The 19,291-nt window shown below is 42.1% G+C and overlaps 1 protein-coding gene across 6 annotated transcripts in view; it reads left to right on the forward strand.

Annotated features, from left to right (window-relative positions):
• Positions 1-19,148, forward strand: part of LOC113051656 (extended synaptotagmin-2-like) — a 33,221-nt gene extending 14,073 nt beyond the window's left edge. The window contains exons 7-23 of one of the 6 annotated variants that reach the window (XM_026215573.1): positions 1,429-1,484; positions 10,302-10,422; positions 10,535-10,711; positions 10,801-10,883; positions 10,975-11,023; positions 11,475-11,564; positions 11,681-11,761; positions 12,312-12,413; positions 13,555-13,629; positions 13,711-13,797; positions 13,959-14,108; positions 14,220-14,584; positions 15,439-15,537; positions 15,848-15,979; positions 17,052-17,157; positions 17,256-17,301; positions 17,381-17,523. In XM_026215573.1, coding sequence (XP_026071358.1) covers positions 1,429-1,484; positions 10,302-10,422; positions 10,535-10,711; positions 10,801-10,883; positions 10,975-11,023; positions 11,475-11,564; positions 11,681-11,761; positions 12,312-12,413; positions 13,555-13,629; positions 13,711-13,797; positions 13,959-14,108; positions 14,220-14,584; positions 15,439-15,537; positions 15,848-15,979; positions 17,052-17,157; positions 17,256-17,301; positions 17,381-17,391 — 1,830 coding nt within the window. In that variant the 3' untranslated portion in view covers positions 17,392-17,523. Of the gene's footprint in view, positions 1-1,428; positions 1,485-10,301; positions 10,423-10,534; positions 10,712-10,800; positions 10,884-10,974; positions 11,024-11,474; positions 11,565-11,680; positions 11,762-12,311; positions 12,414-12,992; positions 13,050-13,551; positions 13,630-13,710; positions 13,798-13,958; positions 14,109-14,219; positions 14,585-15,438; positions 15,538-15,847; positions 15,980-17,051; positions 17,158-17,251; positions 17,302-17,380 lie in introns of all 6 variants that reach the window. The other 5 variants (XM_026215572.1, XM_026215574.1, XM_026215575.1 and 2 more) reach the window with 5 other exon arrangements.
• Positions 19,149-19,291: the final 143 nt, after the last annotated feature.

Here is a 19,291-nt window from a genome sequence, read left to right on the forward strand (position 1 = left end):
TTAGCAATATACTTAGTCTTGGCCTGTCACACAGGGGCTACTGCTTGAAGGGCACAAAAAAACAGCGCAAAGGATTTTAGAAAGAACACAGAGAACTAGCGTGCAAACCTACCACAGTGTGAATTTCAGAATGTGCGCAAGACTTCACTTGCACACTTACCATAACATGGATTTTTAAGACACTGTTCTAAGGGGCTCTCGTGGCACTCTGAAAGAGCAGCTCATAGATGGAATGGTGCCTCCCAAAAACAATATGTTTGAGAGTCATCAACTTGATCTATGGTAATAATGCTGGAGCGCATCAGAGAAGCGAAGGAATTGCCTAGTTCACCTGATGCTGCTGGTTGCCAAGTGCTCTGTGGAATTGGAAGGGGAAGATAAGGGCAGATGTAAAAAAAAAAAACAAAGAGAATGAGTAGATACTCAAGTATCGCTCTGATTCGGACAAAAGCGCTGATGTCTTGTCTGGATCACATCCCTTAGGTCTTGCCTACCTTCCTTTGACCCACAATTCCTCTCATCCCTACCCGCAGGTGGGAGAGGAGCACGAGCCGTGACACTAGCCTTCTGTGCCCGTCTCTGATCCTCAGACCGAAACGGACCAAGACCCCCATGTTGTTCGGGCTCAGACCTGGATCTTCGTGGAATGATTTGAAGGCTGCTGAACGCGCCTTCACCTCCCTGAACTTCTCGACTACCGTCTCTACAGAGGTACCGAAAAGTTCAGAAGGTGAAACCAGAGCATTGAAAAGAAAGCCCCTTTCTTTCTTCCCAAAATTTGCCAAGTTCACCCACAGATGTCTCTCTGCTACCATCATGGCTGCCATAGACCTGCCCATGGTGGAGGCGGCCTGCTTGGAAGCATGGAGAGAGAGATCTGTGGTGCGGCGCAGCTCAGCTACCTGATTGGGGAAAGGCCTTCACCTTTATCCAGGTCTTTCAACAGATCAGCCTGATATGCTTGAAGCACTGCCATCATGTGCAATGAAGCCACAGCCTGACCTGGTGCTGCATATGCCTTGCCATTTAAGTGAGATGTATCCTGAAGGGGCTTAGATGGCAAGGAGGGAAATTTAAGAGAGAACGTCTCCTCTCTGTCGCCGGCCAACTTCTTGGTGTCCCATTGTATGCTTCAGACACGGGTCACGGCGAGGCGTTCCCCATAGCGACCCCTAAAGGACACAGTTTGAAGTTCCCTTGAAAGGGAACAGTACATAGTATTGTTATTTATGTGCTGGATTTAGAGTGGAACTTGACATCCATGTTCATATCAAATTACAGCCTCAAGCATGTTCAGACTTTTTTTATTGTTTTTCTTTTTGCGTTATCTGGTTTGTGCTCATTTTTCTCCTCTAAACAGATAAACATGTATTTCTCTATGTTAGCAGTGTCTTTAAGTATATGATTGATTCTCTCTTTTTCATTCAGCTTTTGGACATAAACTGGACAGGCCTCACAAATATATTGGACATTCCAGGGCTTAAGTAAGTACATTTTTTCTTCCTACAATGGATTGTATCTTTACTTACTAAGACAACAGTCTTTGTTTCATTTAACTTATTTTAATTTATTTTCATGTAAAGCATTTTATATAACCTGTGATTTGAACTATGGAAATCTTTACCAATTGAGACAAGGCAAGCAAAATCCCTTAGAATTCTTAAAACTAATTTATTTAGGATAGCTTTTACTTGACATTTTGATATTATTTTATTTTTAAATTAATTAATTTCAATGCCTTTTGAGTGCATTTCTCATCATCTTGTTTATTTTGTATATATATTTATATATATATATATTTTTTTTTTCGTATAGTGTATTTTGTTGTTTTATTTAGTCATAAAATCCGCTTTGTAAAGTAACATTTAATTGTGCTATAGAAAATAAAGATTATTATTATTATGCTGGTTAGGCTTCTGGTTCTGTTGTGATTTAAGGGCCTCTTGGTTTTTGTCCATAGATTTATAAAATGTAGTTGTTCATCCACAGACAAGTCCAACAAGGAAGACATGATAGGGCAACTAGTAAACTAGTAAACACATCTGTATACAAAATAGCAGGAGAAGAGTTTACAGAGGGAATTTTGCGACCACAGGGCATAGAGTCTCCCATTGGGGTGTTAAGGACAGAGCTAAACAATACTGGTTTATGGTCGGAGAGACAAAATCCATCGATGAAATAACCAGATCTAATATATGACCCTTATCATGCGTAGGCTTCGACACAGACAAAATCAAATTAATAGAGGCAATGATTTGAAGAAACCCCTTATGTTTCAACCTGCTCTGTTCATTTAAAATACAGCAAATATATATTAAATAATGTTTACTGTTTTGTCCTGCAATGTATTCACAATTAAGTTAGAATAATTAAATGTACGCATTATGCATTTAGATTAAAGGTACACATTTTTTTTCTTTTTTTCCCCCCAAGAATTATTCAGATGCATTAACTAAAACAATGTTTTCAAATAGCCTCAATAGCCTCTCAGTGTTCTATGTACTGGCAGATTAGAGAGATCCTTAATGTGTTGCTATATCATACTGTCTTTTAGTTGGAATAGATTAACGAGTGTTGAAAGAAAGCAAGTAAGTTGCAGAAAGCAATTTGGGGAAAAACGTCTCTAGGTTACGTATGTAACCCTAGTTCCTCGAGGGAACGAGACGCTGCGTCAAAAGCGCTTTGGGGAACGCGCCCAGCGTGCGCGACTCTGAATATCGTGTGAAATCAGACCAATGGAAGAGCGTGACGTCACCGGCGGAGTGACGTAAGCGACCAGGAAGCTATAAAAGCACGTGCCACGCAGCTGGCGTCAGCTTCGAGTACCAGCAAGCGCCGGCAGGGGTGCCGGGGGGGTATGGCTCCGAGACGCAGCGTCTCGTTCCCTCGAGGAACTAGGGTTACATACGTAACCTAGAGACGTTCCTCTTCAGGAACTCGAGCTGCGTCAAAAGCGCTTTGGGGAACGAGTACCAACGCCGCCAGACTACCAAACCCCTGCCTAGTGTGTATCCGAAGAGCACAGCTTAGGTCAGGAGGACTGAAGCGCCTGGAGTGACTGGCATGTCTAGGCCATAGAATCTGACAAACGTGGAGGGCGTGGACCATCCCGCAGCGTTGCAGATGTCCAGCATGGATACACCTGCTAAGAAGGCCTTGGAGGCCGCCATACCTCGGGTAGAGTGAGCCTTGGCTCCCGACAGCGGGGGACGACCAGAGGACTCATAGGAAGCGTTGATAGCCTCGACTATCCAACGACTGATAGTCTGCTTAGAAGCAGGAAAACCCCTCTTGGGGGGACCGTAGCATACAAGCAATTGATCGGTCTTTCTCCACAGGGCAGCTCTGTGGACGTATGCGTCCAGCGCTCTAACTGGACACATACAATTTAGCTTCGCCTGGTCGGGCTCCCGAAAGGGAGGAGGACAGAAGGCCTGCAGTACGACAGGTTGTGGTGTAACAGAGGGAACCTTAGGAACATATCCCGCTCGAGGGTATATGAACGCTTTAGTCACGCCTGGTGCAAATTCAAGATAAGTAGGGGCCACAGAGAGGGCCTGAAGGTCTCCTACTCTCCGCAGAGAGGTGATAGCCAACAGAAAGGAGGTTTTAAGTGTAAGGTGTCTGTCTGAGATATCTTGAATAGGTTCAAATGGGGGTCTGCACATTGCCTCTAACACCACCACCAGGTCCCACGGGGGAATACGGGACCGTACTGGAGGTTTCAGCCTCAGCGCACCGCAGAGGAAACGTGTAACTAAGGGGTGTCTTCCCAAAGACTGGCCATCGAGAAGGGCGTGGTAGGCCGCAATAGCCGCCACGTAAACCTTCAGCGTGGAGTGGGTCAACCCTGCAGAGAGCCTAGCCTGTAGAAACTCCATAACTGTACCAATCGGGCAGTTTGCTGGGTCTAGCTGGCGGTCTCTGCACCATGAGGTGAAGAGTTTCCACCTCAGGGCGTACAGTTTCCTCGTTGAGGGAGCTCTGGATTGGAGAAGGGTCTCAACAACCTCGGTTGAGAGACCGGCTGCTAAAAGTTGTGCCCCCTCAGGGGCCACACCCACAGCTTCCACAACTCCGGGCGAGGGTGAATTATCGTACCCTGCGCCTGCGAGAGGAGGTCTGTCCTGATCGGTATCTCCCACGGAGAGCCGTCGAGGAGCGAGACTAGATCTGAGAACCATACTCGGCCCGGCCAGAACGGGGCTACTAACAACAGACGGACCCCGTCCCGGCGTACTCTCGCCAGAACTCCCGGGAGCAGAGCAATAGGGGGAAATGCGTACAGACGAAGCCTCGGCCAGGTCTGTACCATAGCGTCCAGTCCCAGAGGAGCTGGATGAACTAGAGAGAACCAAAGGGGGCATTGAGACGTCTCTTGAGATGCAAATAGGTCTACTTGAGCCCTGCCAAATATTCTCCATATCTGCTTCACTACTTGTGGGTGAAGTTTCCACTCCCCGGGCCTCGGCCCCTGCCTCGACAGTATGTCTGCTCCCACATTTTGTTTCCCAGGAATATATACTGCTCTTAGTGAGAGGAGTTTGCTCTGGGACCACACCAGGATCTGGTGCGCCAGCTTGTACAAAGGGCGCGAACGCAGACCTCCCTGGTGGTTGATATAGGAGACCACCGATGTGTTGTCGGTGCGCACCAACACATGGTGACCCCTTAGGTCTGGGAGGAAGTGCTTCAGTGCACGAAAAACTGCTAGCATTTCTAGACAATTGATATGCCATGTTCGATGGCGATCGCTCCACAGACCACGGGCAGGGTGGCCACTCATGACTGCACCCCAACCAGTGAGGGATGCATCTGTCGCTAGCGTTACACGGCGACAAAGAGCTCCCAGCACCGGGCCCTGTTTCAAGAACCAAGGTTTCTTCCATACATCTAAGGCACGTAGGCAGCGCCGCGTGACCTTGATAGTGCGGAGTAGATTGCCCCTCGGGGAAAATCCCTTGGTCTTGAGCCACCACTGCAGGGGCCTCATGTACAGCAGGCCAAGAGGTATCACGTTGGACGCAGCTGCCATCAGACCCAACAATCTCTGAAATTGTTTGACAGTGAGTGACTGGCCTTGTTTGACTCTCTCGACTGAGATGCGGATCGACTCGATACGAGCAGGGGACAATCGTGCCTGCATCGTGGTCGAATCCCATACTACGCCTAGATAGGTGGTTCTCTGAACCGGAGAAAGTACACTCTTCTTGGCGTTCAGTCTCAAACCCAGCTCCCCCATATGTGCGAGGACGACATCTCGATGCCGAATCGCAGCCTGCTCTGACTGAGCTAAGATCAACCAATCGTCGATATAGTTGAGAATGCGGATGCCCTGCATGCGCAGGGGGACCAGAGCCGCGTCTACACATTTTGTGAACGTGCGGGGTGAGAGTGCAAGGCCGAAGGGAAGTACTCGATATTGGTAAGCTTCGCCCCCGAAAGCGAACCTCAGAAACTTCCTGTGATGTGGAAGGATGGATATATGAAAATATGCGTCTTTGAGATCTATCGTGACAAACCAGTCCTGGGACCTGATCTGTGCTACAACTTGCTTGATTGTGAGCATTCTGAATTTTAGTCTCATAACTGAACGATTTAAGACCCTCAAGTCTATAATCGGACGCAGCCCCCCATCCTTCTTGGGAACTATGAAATACCGGCTGTAAAATCCGGATTCCCTGTCTTGAGGAGGGACCACCTCGATGGCCTCCTTCTCTAATAGGGTTTTCACCTCCTGTTCCATAACCAGACCCTGCCTGAGGCCGACTACTGTCTGAACGACCCCGTTGAATACTGGCGGCACGGAGCCGAACTGAATGCGGTAGCCTTTTTCTACTGTGTGCAGGACCCATCGAGATACATTTGGCAGTAGTTTCCACGCTGCTAAATAATCTACTAAGGGAATCAGTCTCTCGAGACTGATCTCTGGTGTAAGAGGCCCCCGCAGGGGCGGCGAGCGTCTCAGCCCCGCTACGCGCACGGGCGGAAGATACTGAGAGCGATGCTCGCTGGGACCTGCTGCGCCCTGGATCACTGGCAGGGTTAGCAGACCGGCCCCCAGAGGGCGCTGAGGGGAGACGGGCACCGTGTACTGCGGTGTGTACCGCTCTACCCCAGCAGAGGCTGCCCTCTGAAACCCTGGGTTGTTGGCGTCAGGGTTTCTTGGCCGAGGACTTCTTAGCTTCAATAACCGCCCTGAGATCTTGTTTGGGCTGGGAAGTCCTCGGCCGAGAGCGTCGTCGAGACTCTCGTTCCCGACGCGGAGGAGCACGAGAGGCGACGCTCTGCTTCTGAGCCTCGCGGTACGAGGAGCTAGGGAGCGGCTGGGGCATCTCCCGCCCAGATGCCCCGAGGGAGCGACGAGGGAGGAACTTATGGAATGCCGCCGCTTGCTTGCGGGCCTCCTGAAACCTGTCGACGACAGAATTGACTGCGTCGCCGAACAGGCCAGTCGGCTGGATCGGGGCGTCCATGAGGCAGACCCTGTCCCGCTCTTTCATATCAGACAGGGTCAACCATAAGTGCCTCTCCGCGGCCACCATAGCTGCCATGGACCGCCCAATCGCTCGAGCGGTCTCCTTGGTGGCGCGGAGGGAGAGATCAGCGGTCCTTCTTAGCTCAGAGATATCATGGGACTTGATCTCCTCTCCCTCATCTAGCTCCTTGAGCAGATCGGCTTGGTACGCCTGTAACACCGCCATGGTGTGCAGACACGCACCAGCCTGACCTGCTGCCGCATACCCTTTGCCCACCAAAGCCGAAGTTGTTCTTAGTGGCTTTGAGGGCAATGCCGGGGCCTTTAGAGACGACGCCGCACCGGGGGACAGATAGCTCGCGAGCGTCTGTTCCACCCGGGGCATCGCTCTATAACCGCGCTCTCCCATCCCCACTACGTTCCCGTAGTAGTCTGACGAGGGGATGTAGAGGCGGGCCGAGAATGGGCGTTTCCACGACCTGGAGATCTCATCGTGCAGGTCGGGAAAGAATGGCAGGCCCCGGCTGGGAGGTGGCTGACTCGCGCGCAGGAAGCGTTCATCAAGCTTGCTTCTCTGCGGTTCAGCTGCTTTCTCGGTGGGCCAATCGATGTTTAGCTTGGCCACCGCGCGAGTAACCACCTCCAAGAGCTCCTCATACTGCGGCGAGTGGGGTGGCGAATCCCTGTCGAGCGACTCCACATCAACTTCCTCCTCGGAGGAAGAGAGGCGAAGCGTCGACCCCTCTCCCTGAGTGGAAGGAACCGCTGAGCGTGCTTCCGACTCTAGGGATTGGGTGCCGGATCTGGCAGAAGTGGAAGGAGATAGGGACTGGCCCGTCTCCATTCCCTCCACCAGATCCACTTGCGAACCCCACGAGTGCAGCCGCCGTTCTGCCTCAGCAGAAGCGGGACCAGCACCGCAGGGAACGCTGGCGAAGGCCCCCTCCTCGAAGAGGGCCCTCCGGGAACGAAGCATACGCACCGACATCCGCAAACAGTGCGGGCAGTCGGCCCCCTCGAGAGCCGACTCGGCGTGCTTCGAACCCAGGCAAACCACGCAAAGGTTGTGTGTATCCCCACCCGTTATATATCTCGGGCAGGGAGGAACACACAGCCTAAAACGCGATTTGGAATCGCCAGAATGCTTAACTTTCGCCTTGCTTTTGGGCATTGTCTAGGAGCTCTTAAACTGGACAGACAACAGTAAATAAGACTCACAGACAAACAGTTTGACAATCACACACAGAGCGCTTGCTGAGAGACGCGAAGCTGACGCCAGCTGCGTGGCACGTGCTTTTATAGCTTCCTGGTCGCTTACGTCACTCCGCCGGTGACGTCACGCTCTTCCATTGGTCTGATTTCACACGATATTCAGAGTCGCGCACGCTGGGCGCGTTCCCCAAAGCGCTTTTGACGCAGCTCGAGTTCCTGAAGAGGAACAGACTAGAGGCATGTGTAATGATAGCGTGAAAGGGAACTAGATTCTGGTAAATATAAATTTTTTGAAGATCAAGTCTTTTATCTTCATGAAACCATACATTTGCCTGTGACATCCCCCATCCAAAGCTCTTATGGGTTATTTAGATGGCCATAGGGGTCTAAGAACACCTTTAGAAATGTTTTTTTTTTTTCTCTTGATATGATAGAGTGTGGATGTGGATGTAATATTAGGTGTTGAACAAGCTTTGAGGTTTCTGTCATGAATTCATAGTTTACAACTCATATCTGCATCAGTCTGGTTAAGCATTCTTTTTTCTGTTGTCGAGTGTCATGTTTCATTATTGTCTAGATGAGCTGGGTTCCAGGGAACGGATCAGCTGGATTTAGCTTGAAGCTTATTTTTGTATGTTGATTTATAAGTATGCCAACAATGCACAAAATGGTTAATGTTTCTTTTACCTTTTAGAAGTGTCCTTGGTTGTTTATAAGTTGAAATGTCTGGCTTTTGAAATTTGCCTGCTGCAGTGTAAAATCATTTCAAATGGAAAGAAAACAAATGTTTTGGAAGGGAGAGTACTGTATTCATTGCGTAAAATGGCAGACATTATTATTTTCTTTTTATGGTGAATAATAAATAAAAAAACACTTGCTTAATGTGCTTGCTTAATGGTGTTGTTGTTGTGAAATGAAAGCTAGTTGGTGTTGACTACAGCCATGCTCAAAATGAGTAATTGCTCTTGTGATTAACTTACATTTTAAAAACAGCAAAACACAATACTATACAATATACTGTCATCTATAATAATATAATACAGAATATTTGTACTGTACAAAATAGTTATTTACTGTCTAAAGTTGACTTGGACTAATTCATTTATTTATCTTTAGCCATCTATGCATTACTTATAAAAATATCCAAATGAATGTGGTGTGTGCTGTTAGTATACAGTGAGAGAATTGTTGGTTTAGTCAGCAAGTCAGCGTTTAGATGTGGTTTTTGTGGTTAGCAATACATTCCAGGAGGTACAGGATTGTTTTCTTTCTTTCTTTCTTTCTTTCTTTCTTTCTTTCTTTCTTTCTTTCTTTCTTTCTTTCTTTCTTTCTTTCTTTCTTTCTTTCTTTCTTTCTTTCTTTTCTGAAGATCAGTTAGACATTGTTTTAATGCAACTTCTAACTTATAAGACAACACTAAGTAGTAGTAAACAAACTAATTTAGATTAAACTGGTTTAGTTGCTGGCCACAGAAATGCACTTTCTTCACCACTCTGAACAAAACACCAGCTATTCAGTGAAGACTCATCTGAACACCTCTGATTGGCCGTTGCATTCATAAGCTCAACAGAATCATGTGTGATTGGTTATAATGCAAGGCGCTGTGAAACGCGTCTGTCTCTAGCTCAGCACCAGCCAGCGAATGCCGTTTTGACTTTAGCAGATGGTGATGTGCCTCAGTGAACGTTCTAATCACACCAGTGTGATCGTATCAAATGATGAAGTATGAATTATTAAACCACAAAAGAAAAATACCTTAATGTGTCTATAACATCAACTCAGGAATTTATGTATTGTAATAGTTACACATCTGTCCATTGTGTAGAAGATTATGGTTAATATCAAAGTCCTTGTAGGCAAGTCGTGCCACTCGGCCGCCATCTTGGCAATGCCTCCGGGCAGCTATTTCAGAATAACAAGACCAGCTCCTATCTAAATGAATGGGCAGAGAGTCAGAACTGCATTTTCACTGGTCACCGGGACATAAAATCTGCATGTATAGAAACAGCAGTGAAATATGATAAAAATCGCTGAAAATGTTTTATCACTTTGCCCCGAAATAAGGTTTAAAATGCCTTTTTCCCCACAGGTTATACTTTTACTATGCATGCGCAAGGGTTCATGACACCAACTTCATTTACTTCTCTATCCAGATAGAGTGTCTATTGTGCCGGTGTCTTACTTAGAATGTAAGGTAACATATTTGTGGTCGATATAAAATGCTTTAACTGGTAGTTCAGTGCCTTCGCGTTGTTATCACCCTCTTCTCTGAGGATTCCATTTGATCTTGCACAAACACCACAACTCACTGTCGACAAATGGTCTCCACTGTCGCAAAACCTCAACTGTGCGCATGCGTCAGTGGAACCAGACGATAGACTTAAATGTTTCCCGGCTTGACTGTTAAAAGCAGATGATTGGCTTTCCAGCAGGAGGGGCGGAACATGTGCATACAACTGCCATCTTTGTCATTACAAGTTTTCCTTATATAGTTGTATTTAGGATTGAGGAAGTGGCGTGTCTCTAATAAATCATCTCTGTTAATATCCAGAAGTACATCACCACTTTTGTACTTTCAAGAAAATTTCATTTAAATCTTTTTCATTCGCAGTGGCTTTTCAGACCACATGATCCAGGATATTATCAGCACTTACATGGTGTTGCCTAACAGGATCACTGTACCACTAATAGGTGAGGTTGAATTGGCACAGCTCCGTTTCCCCATGCCAAAGGTGAACACACACACACACACACACATCTCAACAAACCCTATAAACGTTTGTTCATATTAATATTCATTAACCTCTCATTGTCGTTTGTTGTATTCTCGTTCACACTCATTAGGGAGTTCTAAGGATTCATTTTCTTGAAGCTCAGAATCTGGAAGTTAAGGACACCTATCTGGGCGGGCTGATCAAAGGCAAGTCTGACCCCTATGGCATGCTGCTGGTCAGCAACCAGCTCTTTAGAAGCAAGACCATCAAAGAATGTCTGCACCCAAAATGGAATGAGGTGTATGAGGTGAATACATGTACACACATGCTCATTTACTGCGTTCATACGTCTCATGTACATACACTGAAATGTTCATGTATGTGTTTTATCATCAGGCACTAGTATATGAACATTCCGGACAACATCTGGAAATTGAGCTCTTTGATGAAGACCCAGATAAAGATGACTTCTTGGGCAGGTGCCACATTCATTTATATGGCTGTAATGTGCAGTGTTGTCTATTGTAGACCTCTTAAAAGATGTGTAATGTTTCTTTTATTTTGTTCCAGTCTAATGATTGACTTGAGTGAGCTTCATAAAGAACAGAAAGTTGACGAGGTAATGCGGTCACACTCTTGTTCCTGTTGAGATTAACTTACAGCTCACAACAAATGTCACCACTAGTTCTATTTCAGCACCGTCTTATTAAACTGACTTTAAACTTCCAAATTTGGCTGTATTGTAAGTAGGTTTAGGTTTTAGTATATTTTCAAACTATTTTGTTTTTATTCCAGTCGTTTGTAGTCTTTTTGCTTCAGTACAAATATTGTCATCTTCTTTTCCACAATTTAAGTACTGTACATTCTTGTCTCATTAATGAACTGACTTGAGCTTCCATAGATGCATACATTATTATTGGGGGGTTTTTTATCCCAAAGAAGACATTATCACCAGTTGTGTAATTTATTTTGAATGCTATAGTATTCCACCATTGGTTTGGAATGATCTGAATGTTACTTAAGCCCATAGCTACCATTCCAGTGTGCTAATCACATTTTTTTTTCTGCAGTGGTTTGACTTGGAAGAAGTTACTACAGGCAAACTTCATCTCAGATTAGAGTGGCTGTCATTGTACCCGAGTGCTGAGAAACTAGATCAAGTATGCACATACACGCACACAAACTGACTGACATTGATAGACATGACTGTGAACATATACTGGCTAAACCTTTTATCATTTAATTCTCGTCATCATCGTTTGCTCTATCTTATTAGGTATTATGGAGCATAAGGGCCAATGACAATCTTTCCTCAACTCTGCTAGTTGTTTGCCTGGACTCTGCCAGTAATTTGCCGGTAAGAACAGTAGTGATGAGCAAACATAGCTTCTGTCAGAAAATGTACAGAAAATGACTTACTTTCATTTTCATTGTTTTCATATTCTACTTTTACAAAAGGATGGAAAGTGTTATTTATGTTCTTTGATAGTCTAGTTTGATATGAATAGGAATGTGAACAAGCTGCAGTTTTACACCCCCTAATGATTTACATGCAGTGATGTTGTTCCCAAGGCTGTATCTGGCAAGGTGCAATTATCATCTAGTTACCTTTTAAATAAATTATTCACCCAAATATGAAACATCAGTCATCATTTACTTGCCCTCATGTTGTTCCAAAACTTGCTTTCTTCTGCAGTCCAACTATTTTTGTGCATTTAATGAAAGTCGATGGGGTCCAAAACAATATTGCAATTTTCATTGTGGGCTGAACTATGATTTTAAGGAATGTTTGTTATTTAATTGACACCTTTTAATTAATTTTAAAGGTAATTATTAGTTTGCTATGACTGATGTACAGTGAAGACTTTCTTAACGCTTTACATTATGCCTTACTCCTCTCCTGTAAGAGTGTCTTTGAGGGCAGCTTTGGCTGTGGAAACCTAAAGGAGAGGAGGGCCTCTGGCCTAGTCTTTTGTGAGAACCCCGACTCTCTCTGTAGAACATTGTTTGTGAGTTTGCTAGTAATCTGCATCCTGGTTCTCCTGACCTAGCTGTAGCTGTTTACCTAACATTGTGACTAGACATTGCTTCAATTCAAGCTGTTCTCCAGTAACAAAAAAACAACACCATTTACGTTGATCTGATGCATGTGAACTGCCATTTTTACCTGTTGGGCATGTGTAACTTATAATTGTCATACACAACTATGATCATCACATTTCTTAGATCTTTGTCCCGTTCAATACTCCCATGAATACTTAGTAACTGAGTATGTTTATATAATTTTATTAATTGTATTTTGTGTTTAATCTGTCAGAAGCCAAGTTTTTAAATATATAGCTTTTGTTTTTGCAGTCACATTAAGTCACATGATTAATCTAAATACAGCTTGGTCATTCTTAGACATATGATTGATGTGTTTTTTTTTTACTTTTTGTCCCTGCCTATATTGTTAAAATGATTCTATATGTATTTGTATTATTTTATTTGAAATCTGTAGGGCTGGACAAAATCAAAATTCTTGCATGTGCTCTTGCTATGTATTAACTTTCCCATTCTCAATTTTTCTCATTCCTTCTTGTGGAAAGACCAATTCTCTTGACTTTAACCCTGATGGCCCCAATCCCCCTTATAAAGGCCTTAAGGTACATTGAGAATGCATGCAGTTTATAAAGTATTGTGCATAAGCATTGCACTCGCATCTGGACCCCAAGCATGATTTTACGTCTTTTATGATTTGTTTCATTCTTTAGTTATTTGGGTTTATTTCTCCATTGTTTCTCCAGTGTATTTTCCCTCATTCACCACTGCATGTGTTTAAAGACTTACTGTACTACTGTTATTTATACTTAATATATTCATGTCTTTATTTAATTAAGAAACTAAAACAAGAGGCTTCTGTTATTTAGACTGCTGAGGTATTTACATTTTCATAGATGAGTTTAAAATAAACTTCTTACCACAAAGCACTTTTAAGGAACATATCTTTAAAAAGTCTAGCTGAGCTATGATGTAATTATGATTAACCAAACATGTACAATCAGCTCGTGTTACCGGAGAGCTGAAGTAGATTTTTTGTAACTATTAAAGGAGACTGGTCATATATCATACTGTACAGTTGAATGTTTTCTTTCCATTTTTGTTCAGCAGTCTGGGAAGAAAGTGAGCATAGATCCAAATCCTTTTGTCAAACTGACTGTAGGACAAAAGATGTACACCAGCAAGGTAACATTCATTAATCAGCTTTAACCTGTTCTAGACAAGCAATACACATATATTCAGTCCGGTTTTGCTCCTGATTTTCAGGTAAGATATAAAACTAGCGAGCCGCTGTGGGAAGAGGCTTTTCACTTCCTTATCAAGAACCCACACACAGAGGAACTGGAAATTGAGGTATTCTAGAACGGAACACCCTAAAAGAATGAATATTAAAGAAGTTAATAAATATTAAGAAAATGTTAATTATGCTATACATCACTCAGTATAATGTAGAGTTGGTTAGAATGAAATACTGTTAATTTTGAAAACTCATTTTGAAAACTTGTGTTTCTCAGGTGAGGGATAGTAAGCACAAGTGCTCTTTGGGAAGTATGCGGGTGGCACTTGGTTCTCTCCTGAAGGAGGTGGACATGACGCTGAATCAGCAGTTCCCCCTGCAGAACTCTGGCCCCAACAGCACCCTCAAACTCAAAATGGCTCTCAGGGTCGGTGTGTTTGTATGCTATTAAAAGATATTGTCTAATTTTTGTGTGTGTGTTTTATTCAAGACTTGTGTCTGACATGTAGTCCATGTAAATATGTTTTCTTGTAAACAGGTCCTTGGTTTAGAGAAGGAGGTCACATGCAGCCAGCCGTCGTCTGTCCGAGTCAGACACACTAGTCGGAATAGCACTTGCATGTCTCCACAACCTCAAGCAGCTACTAGCACCAGCAACTCTGCAGTCATCCAGCCATCACACAACCCGTCTTGTACCCTTGCACCAGACACCCCTCAAGGGAAAAGAGGATTGGATGGCTCCCCGGTGCGGATAGCAGAGGCAGGCCACAGCGTCTCCAGTCTAGAGATGAACAGCTTGCAGAAGCATCAGTCTCCCAGAAACTCTATGCCTAGTCTGGCCTCTGACATCTCGCTGCCCTCTGCCACACTGGAGCTGCAGCACAGGTTACAGCAGCCACAGAAGTGAGTATGTGTCAATGACATGCTGATTCTCTGTATGCAGAAGTCATTTGGTTAGAAAACACACTGGGGAGTTCTGTCTACTGTGTATGAGAAACACTTAAAGCCAAAACACTGCCAAAAGTGAGACACAAGCTATATCCAGTGCTGTGTGAACCATTTATCTGCACAACACAGCACGACTGACTGGATAGCTCCGAGCAGACTGACCAGACCAATTTGAACAGTAAAGCAGTGGGGAAGCGTTATACAACCCATTTGTATTTGTCATTGACTCCCTTGTTACAAACCATTATGGCATCCATGTTGCTCATACGGTATTGTATTAAACAACCCCAACAGTCTATAACACACTGAAGAAAACTGGAGACAACAGACAAAGTAGGATTTTCAATCCAAAAATCACCACCCTTACCAAAAATGACCATGAATTTACACAAACTGAAATGTATTGCCAGAAATTTTGAATATTCATGGTAAATATTACGGACTACCGTTCAAAAGTATGGGGCCAATAATAATATATTTTTTTTTTTAAATAAGTACTGTTCTTTAAACTTTCTATTTATTCTGAAGGATCATGTGACACTGAAAACTGGAGTAATGGCAGCTGAAAATTCAGCTTTGCCATCATAGAAATAAATTACATTTTAAAATAAATTCAAACAGGAAACACTTATTTTATATAGTAATTATATTTCACAGTATTATTGTTTTTTTGCTGTATTTTTCATCAAATAAATGCATCCTTGATGAGCATAAGATGCGTATGAAATCATGCAGAATGAAAATATGTTATATATTCATGTTGTAAATATCTTTTGAATTCATTTTGACTTGCTATTTCTCTGTTACAGCGGGTCTGGGCTGAGCCAGTGTCCGCTCGGTGAAGTCCAGCTCACTATCCGACACAGCTCACAAAGGAATAAACTCATTGTAGTGGTTCATGCCTGCAGGTGAGAATGCCACAGACACATTAACCTTCATCTTTCTGTGTTTTATAGTACTACTTCCAATCATTTTGTTTGCTAACTTTTGCCTAATTTTAACTTTTACACACACAAAAATCCAGTATATTAGTGATTTATTTTGGTTAATGATCAGTGGTTAACTCTCTTGAACATTAACAACAGTGTGTGCAAATAAAGGGGGACAAGTGTTTGCATTTGTATGTTTGAATTTATATAAATGTGACACAACAGGTTCTTGTGAAAATACTTCTCTTGCGTTTGTGTGAATATGTGTTTCCATGTGTCTTAATCACAGAAACCTCACAGCACTGACTAAAGATGGCTTAGACCCATACATCCGCCTGTACCTGTTACCAGACAAGAGCCGCAGTGGCCGCAGAAAAACCAGCACTCTCAAGAAGACGCTCAATCCTACCTATGACCAGTTGTAAGAATTTTTCAAATCTGCAATTAATTTGTTCTTTATAATAAATGATGCAAAATACTTTATGTACTCAAGTCCAGACAGAATGTTATGTTTTCTAATTGCATGTTAATTGTAATTAAATGAGAATGTGTTATAGTTTAAATGTATATTAAATACATTTAGCTGAACTTTAGAGTGTTTTTGACCCCCTTTGCTCAAAACTTAAGTACATCTCTATATGCACTTTTTATAGTTACTTCTATTGTCTTTGAATGGTGGAAGTGTACTGATGAATACAGACAAGCATTTATTGTAAACAACTGATGTAATTCATATCGAAACTCATGAAACATGCAGTGTATTGACATATATTTGTAATTACACATTTGTAATAATGAAGTTGCAGTTCAGTAAATGTAAAATATATTTACTTGATATTGGAATATTGAATTAAGCACTACAGTTAACAAAGATCAAGTACTCGACATGTGCTTTAGTGTGTTAGCCAACATAATACACAAATTAAGATAGATTATTAAAACATTATCAAAACATTTCAGGGCAGCTGAGGAGGGAAAATGAGCAACTACATTCTGTTCATTGACCATCGGAGGAATAAATGATTGTAATAATATATTACAGTGATTTTTTTTTTTTTTTTTTTGTACTTTTGCTTATAGTCTTAGAATACTATTACATTACTAATAGTATTCACATGTCAAACCTAATGTGGTTACAGACATAGTGACATCTATTACATTCAAATGAGAAGAGGACCCACCAGATTCAAAGTCTTGTCTGCTGTTAATCTTATGCATTTGCATGATATTCCCTTCAAATGAAATCCACAACAGAGCTTCTTACTGAACAGAGCTAGTTAACCGTTTTCCCCTCCAAACCAAGTCAGCCAAAACTTTATAATACTGTATACTGTATGATGCAACTGCAAATGTTTCTGAGAAATGTTATTTTTGTTTAATTGCATTACTGAAGGTTTATTGATACCAGTTGTCTGCATAGTCGAGTGCAGATGCATGTAGCATAGTAAAACAGTAACTATAGTAACAATCTCTTGTTGTGTTGCTTTTGTCAGCTTTGAGTTCAGCGTGTCAATAGTGGAACTGCACAGGAGGACATTGGATGTCGCTGTCAAGAATGGAGGAGGACTGTTGTCTAAACACAAAGTACTACTAGGCAAGGTAAAAAAAACATTGATGCATTCACATTCACTTCTATTTCTCATTCTGTTGATCACTGCATTTCTATGGAGCCTGACAGATGTCTTTGTCACAGGCAGTTGTGGACTTGGCAAGTGAAGACATTTCTAAAGGATGGACCCGATGGTGTGTTTCTCATTCATTTGTTCAGTCACTCTTCTAAATGCACTTTTTCCTGATTATAAAAGCTTCCTTTATCTCTCAGGTATCATCTGACTGAGGATGGATCAAAGAAGATAATTCAGATCTAGGGGTTCATGCTAGAAAGCAGATATGAATGGAACCGCAGATAACTGGGACATGTCACGGCACGCACAGGATTGAAGCTTTAGTAGCAGAAGAGCAGCGCTGGACTATCTAAACCAGGCTAATTCTGCTGGGATTTACACTGGCCTACAAAGTGTCTCTCTCATTCTCCCCAAAGCTAAAACTGCCACCTGGTCCGCTTACTCTCTCTTTCTCAAAGGATTCAATCTGATTGTCTTTTTTGTTTTGTCTGCTTGTTTTTGTTTTATTCATCTTATTGGTGTTTGGACAAATAATTTCCCTTTTTTTTTACCTGATAAAATACGTTACCCATGAAGTTAAGAAACGATGATAGAAAAAAAATATATTATTTAGATCATTAGATTTATTAATACATGTGCCTTTATTTATTGCATTTAAGTTATTCTGATAATATTTTGAAACTTTTTGATTTCTGGGTTTTGTAAGCAATCAAAATCACATCTGAAAGAATTTCATGTTAATGGAAAGTCAGATATTATTGTAGCATTGTTGTTGTTTTTTTTTGAGACAGTATATTACATAAAACACATGGCCAAAGCCAAAGGCCACACGTAAACCTTTGTATGTATATATATGAACATTTATTTTTTTCTTCAATTTTATGCTTATTTTATCTCATACAGCTATTTACTGTTACTGTATGTGCAGATCTTCATAGATGATCCACTGGTAATTTATTTTAGAAGTATTTTACTGTATCCTGTTGCAGAACACAAAATGAAAAGATTGTACAGAAATGTTTGATACCCATTTTGTCAGCAACAGTTTTAAGAGAAAAAGCATAATGTGTATTTAGTATGTGACATTTTTAAGATGTTATGGATTGTTTTTAAAGACTGTGAAATGGCTGTTGATATGATTTCCAGCCTTATTCTTCTCTATGCATGATATCATTAAAATGTGAAATTCAACTTGAATCACACTGAACTTGTAACTTGAACCACTTTCAGAATTTTAGGATTGTGGACCACACAATTTGTGGTTACAGTTTTTCAATACGTTTAACAACTTTCCTACTCTTAACCCACTACTCCTAACTCTTAACCCACCAACACACAACTGTCAAAACAGTTAATTACATGCTCAAAATCACACATTGTAAACAAAACTCCAGCACTCATTTTTAACATGCAATAATACATTAACACAATACACTATGACTACCAAAACACTGCAAGCATGTCTCAGAAATCAAATAATTATTCCAAAACACTAACACACGTTGTCTTCCAACAGGAACATTTAGTCCATCACGGCACAATGTCATAAAAACACTAACATCAGATGGAATTACAGAAACGTTATTTTATATGCCTCAGCCCTGCCCTTGTACAATAGATTGTATATTGTATTGATCATAGATCGTGTGTTGCACTGCATTGTTTTGAAGCCTCTCTACATTTTAGTTTTGTTGTTTTTAGTAAATGCATGCATTTTGTTTCTTTGCAGCAGAAATTCAGTACAAAAAAGTAAATGACCCATCTCAGGTAGGTTTACAGAATGTACAGTTTATGAAGAAAAAAAAAGACAACAGAGTCAGAATGAAATGCTTTATTTGCAACGAGAAATTAATGCAAGATAAAAAAAAATATGCAATATGTTAATTGTATAGCCTACAGAGACCGATATTGTACTAACTGTGTATAGGATTTTGAAAATGTGACTACAGATTGGAGAAAGGGATGTTAGCAATTAAAAAAAACTTGCAAAGAGCCTGAATGCATTTTTAGCTTTATCCATTCATACTTTTTTGTTTTTCATAGAATATTTTAACATGTCGTGTGGAATGTGTTAAAGCAACCTAATAAAATATAATGTTCAATATTTA

This window comes from Carassius auratus, chromosome 32, assembly GCF_003368295.1.
Source record: "Carassius auratus strain Wakin chromosome 32, ASM336829v1, whole genome shotgun sequence".
Taxonomy (NCBI): Eukaryota; Metazoa; Chordata; class Actinopteri; order Cypriniformes; family Cyprinidae; genus Carassius; species Carassius auratus.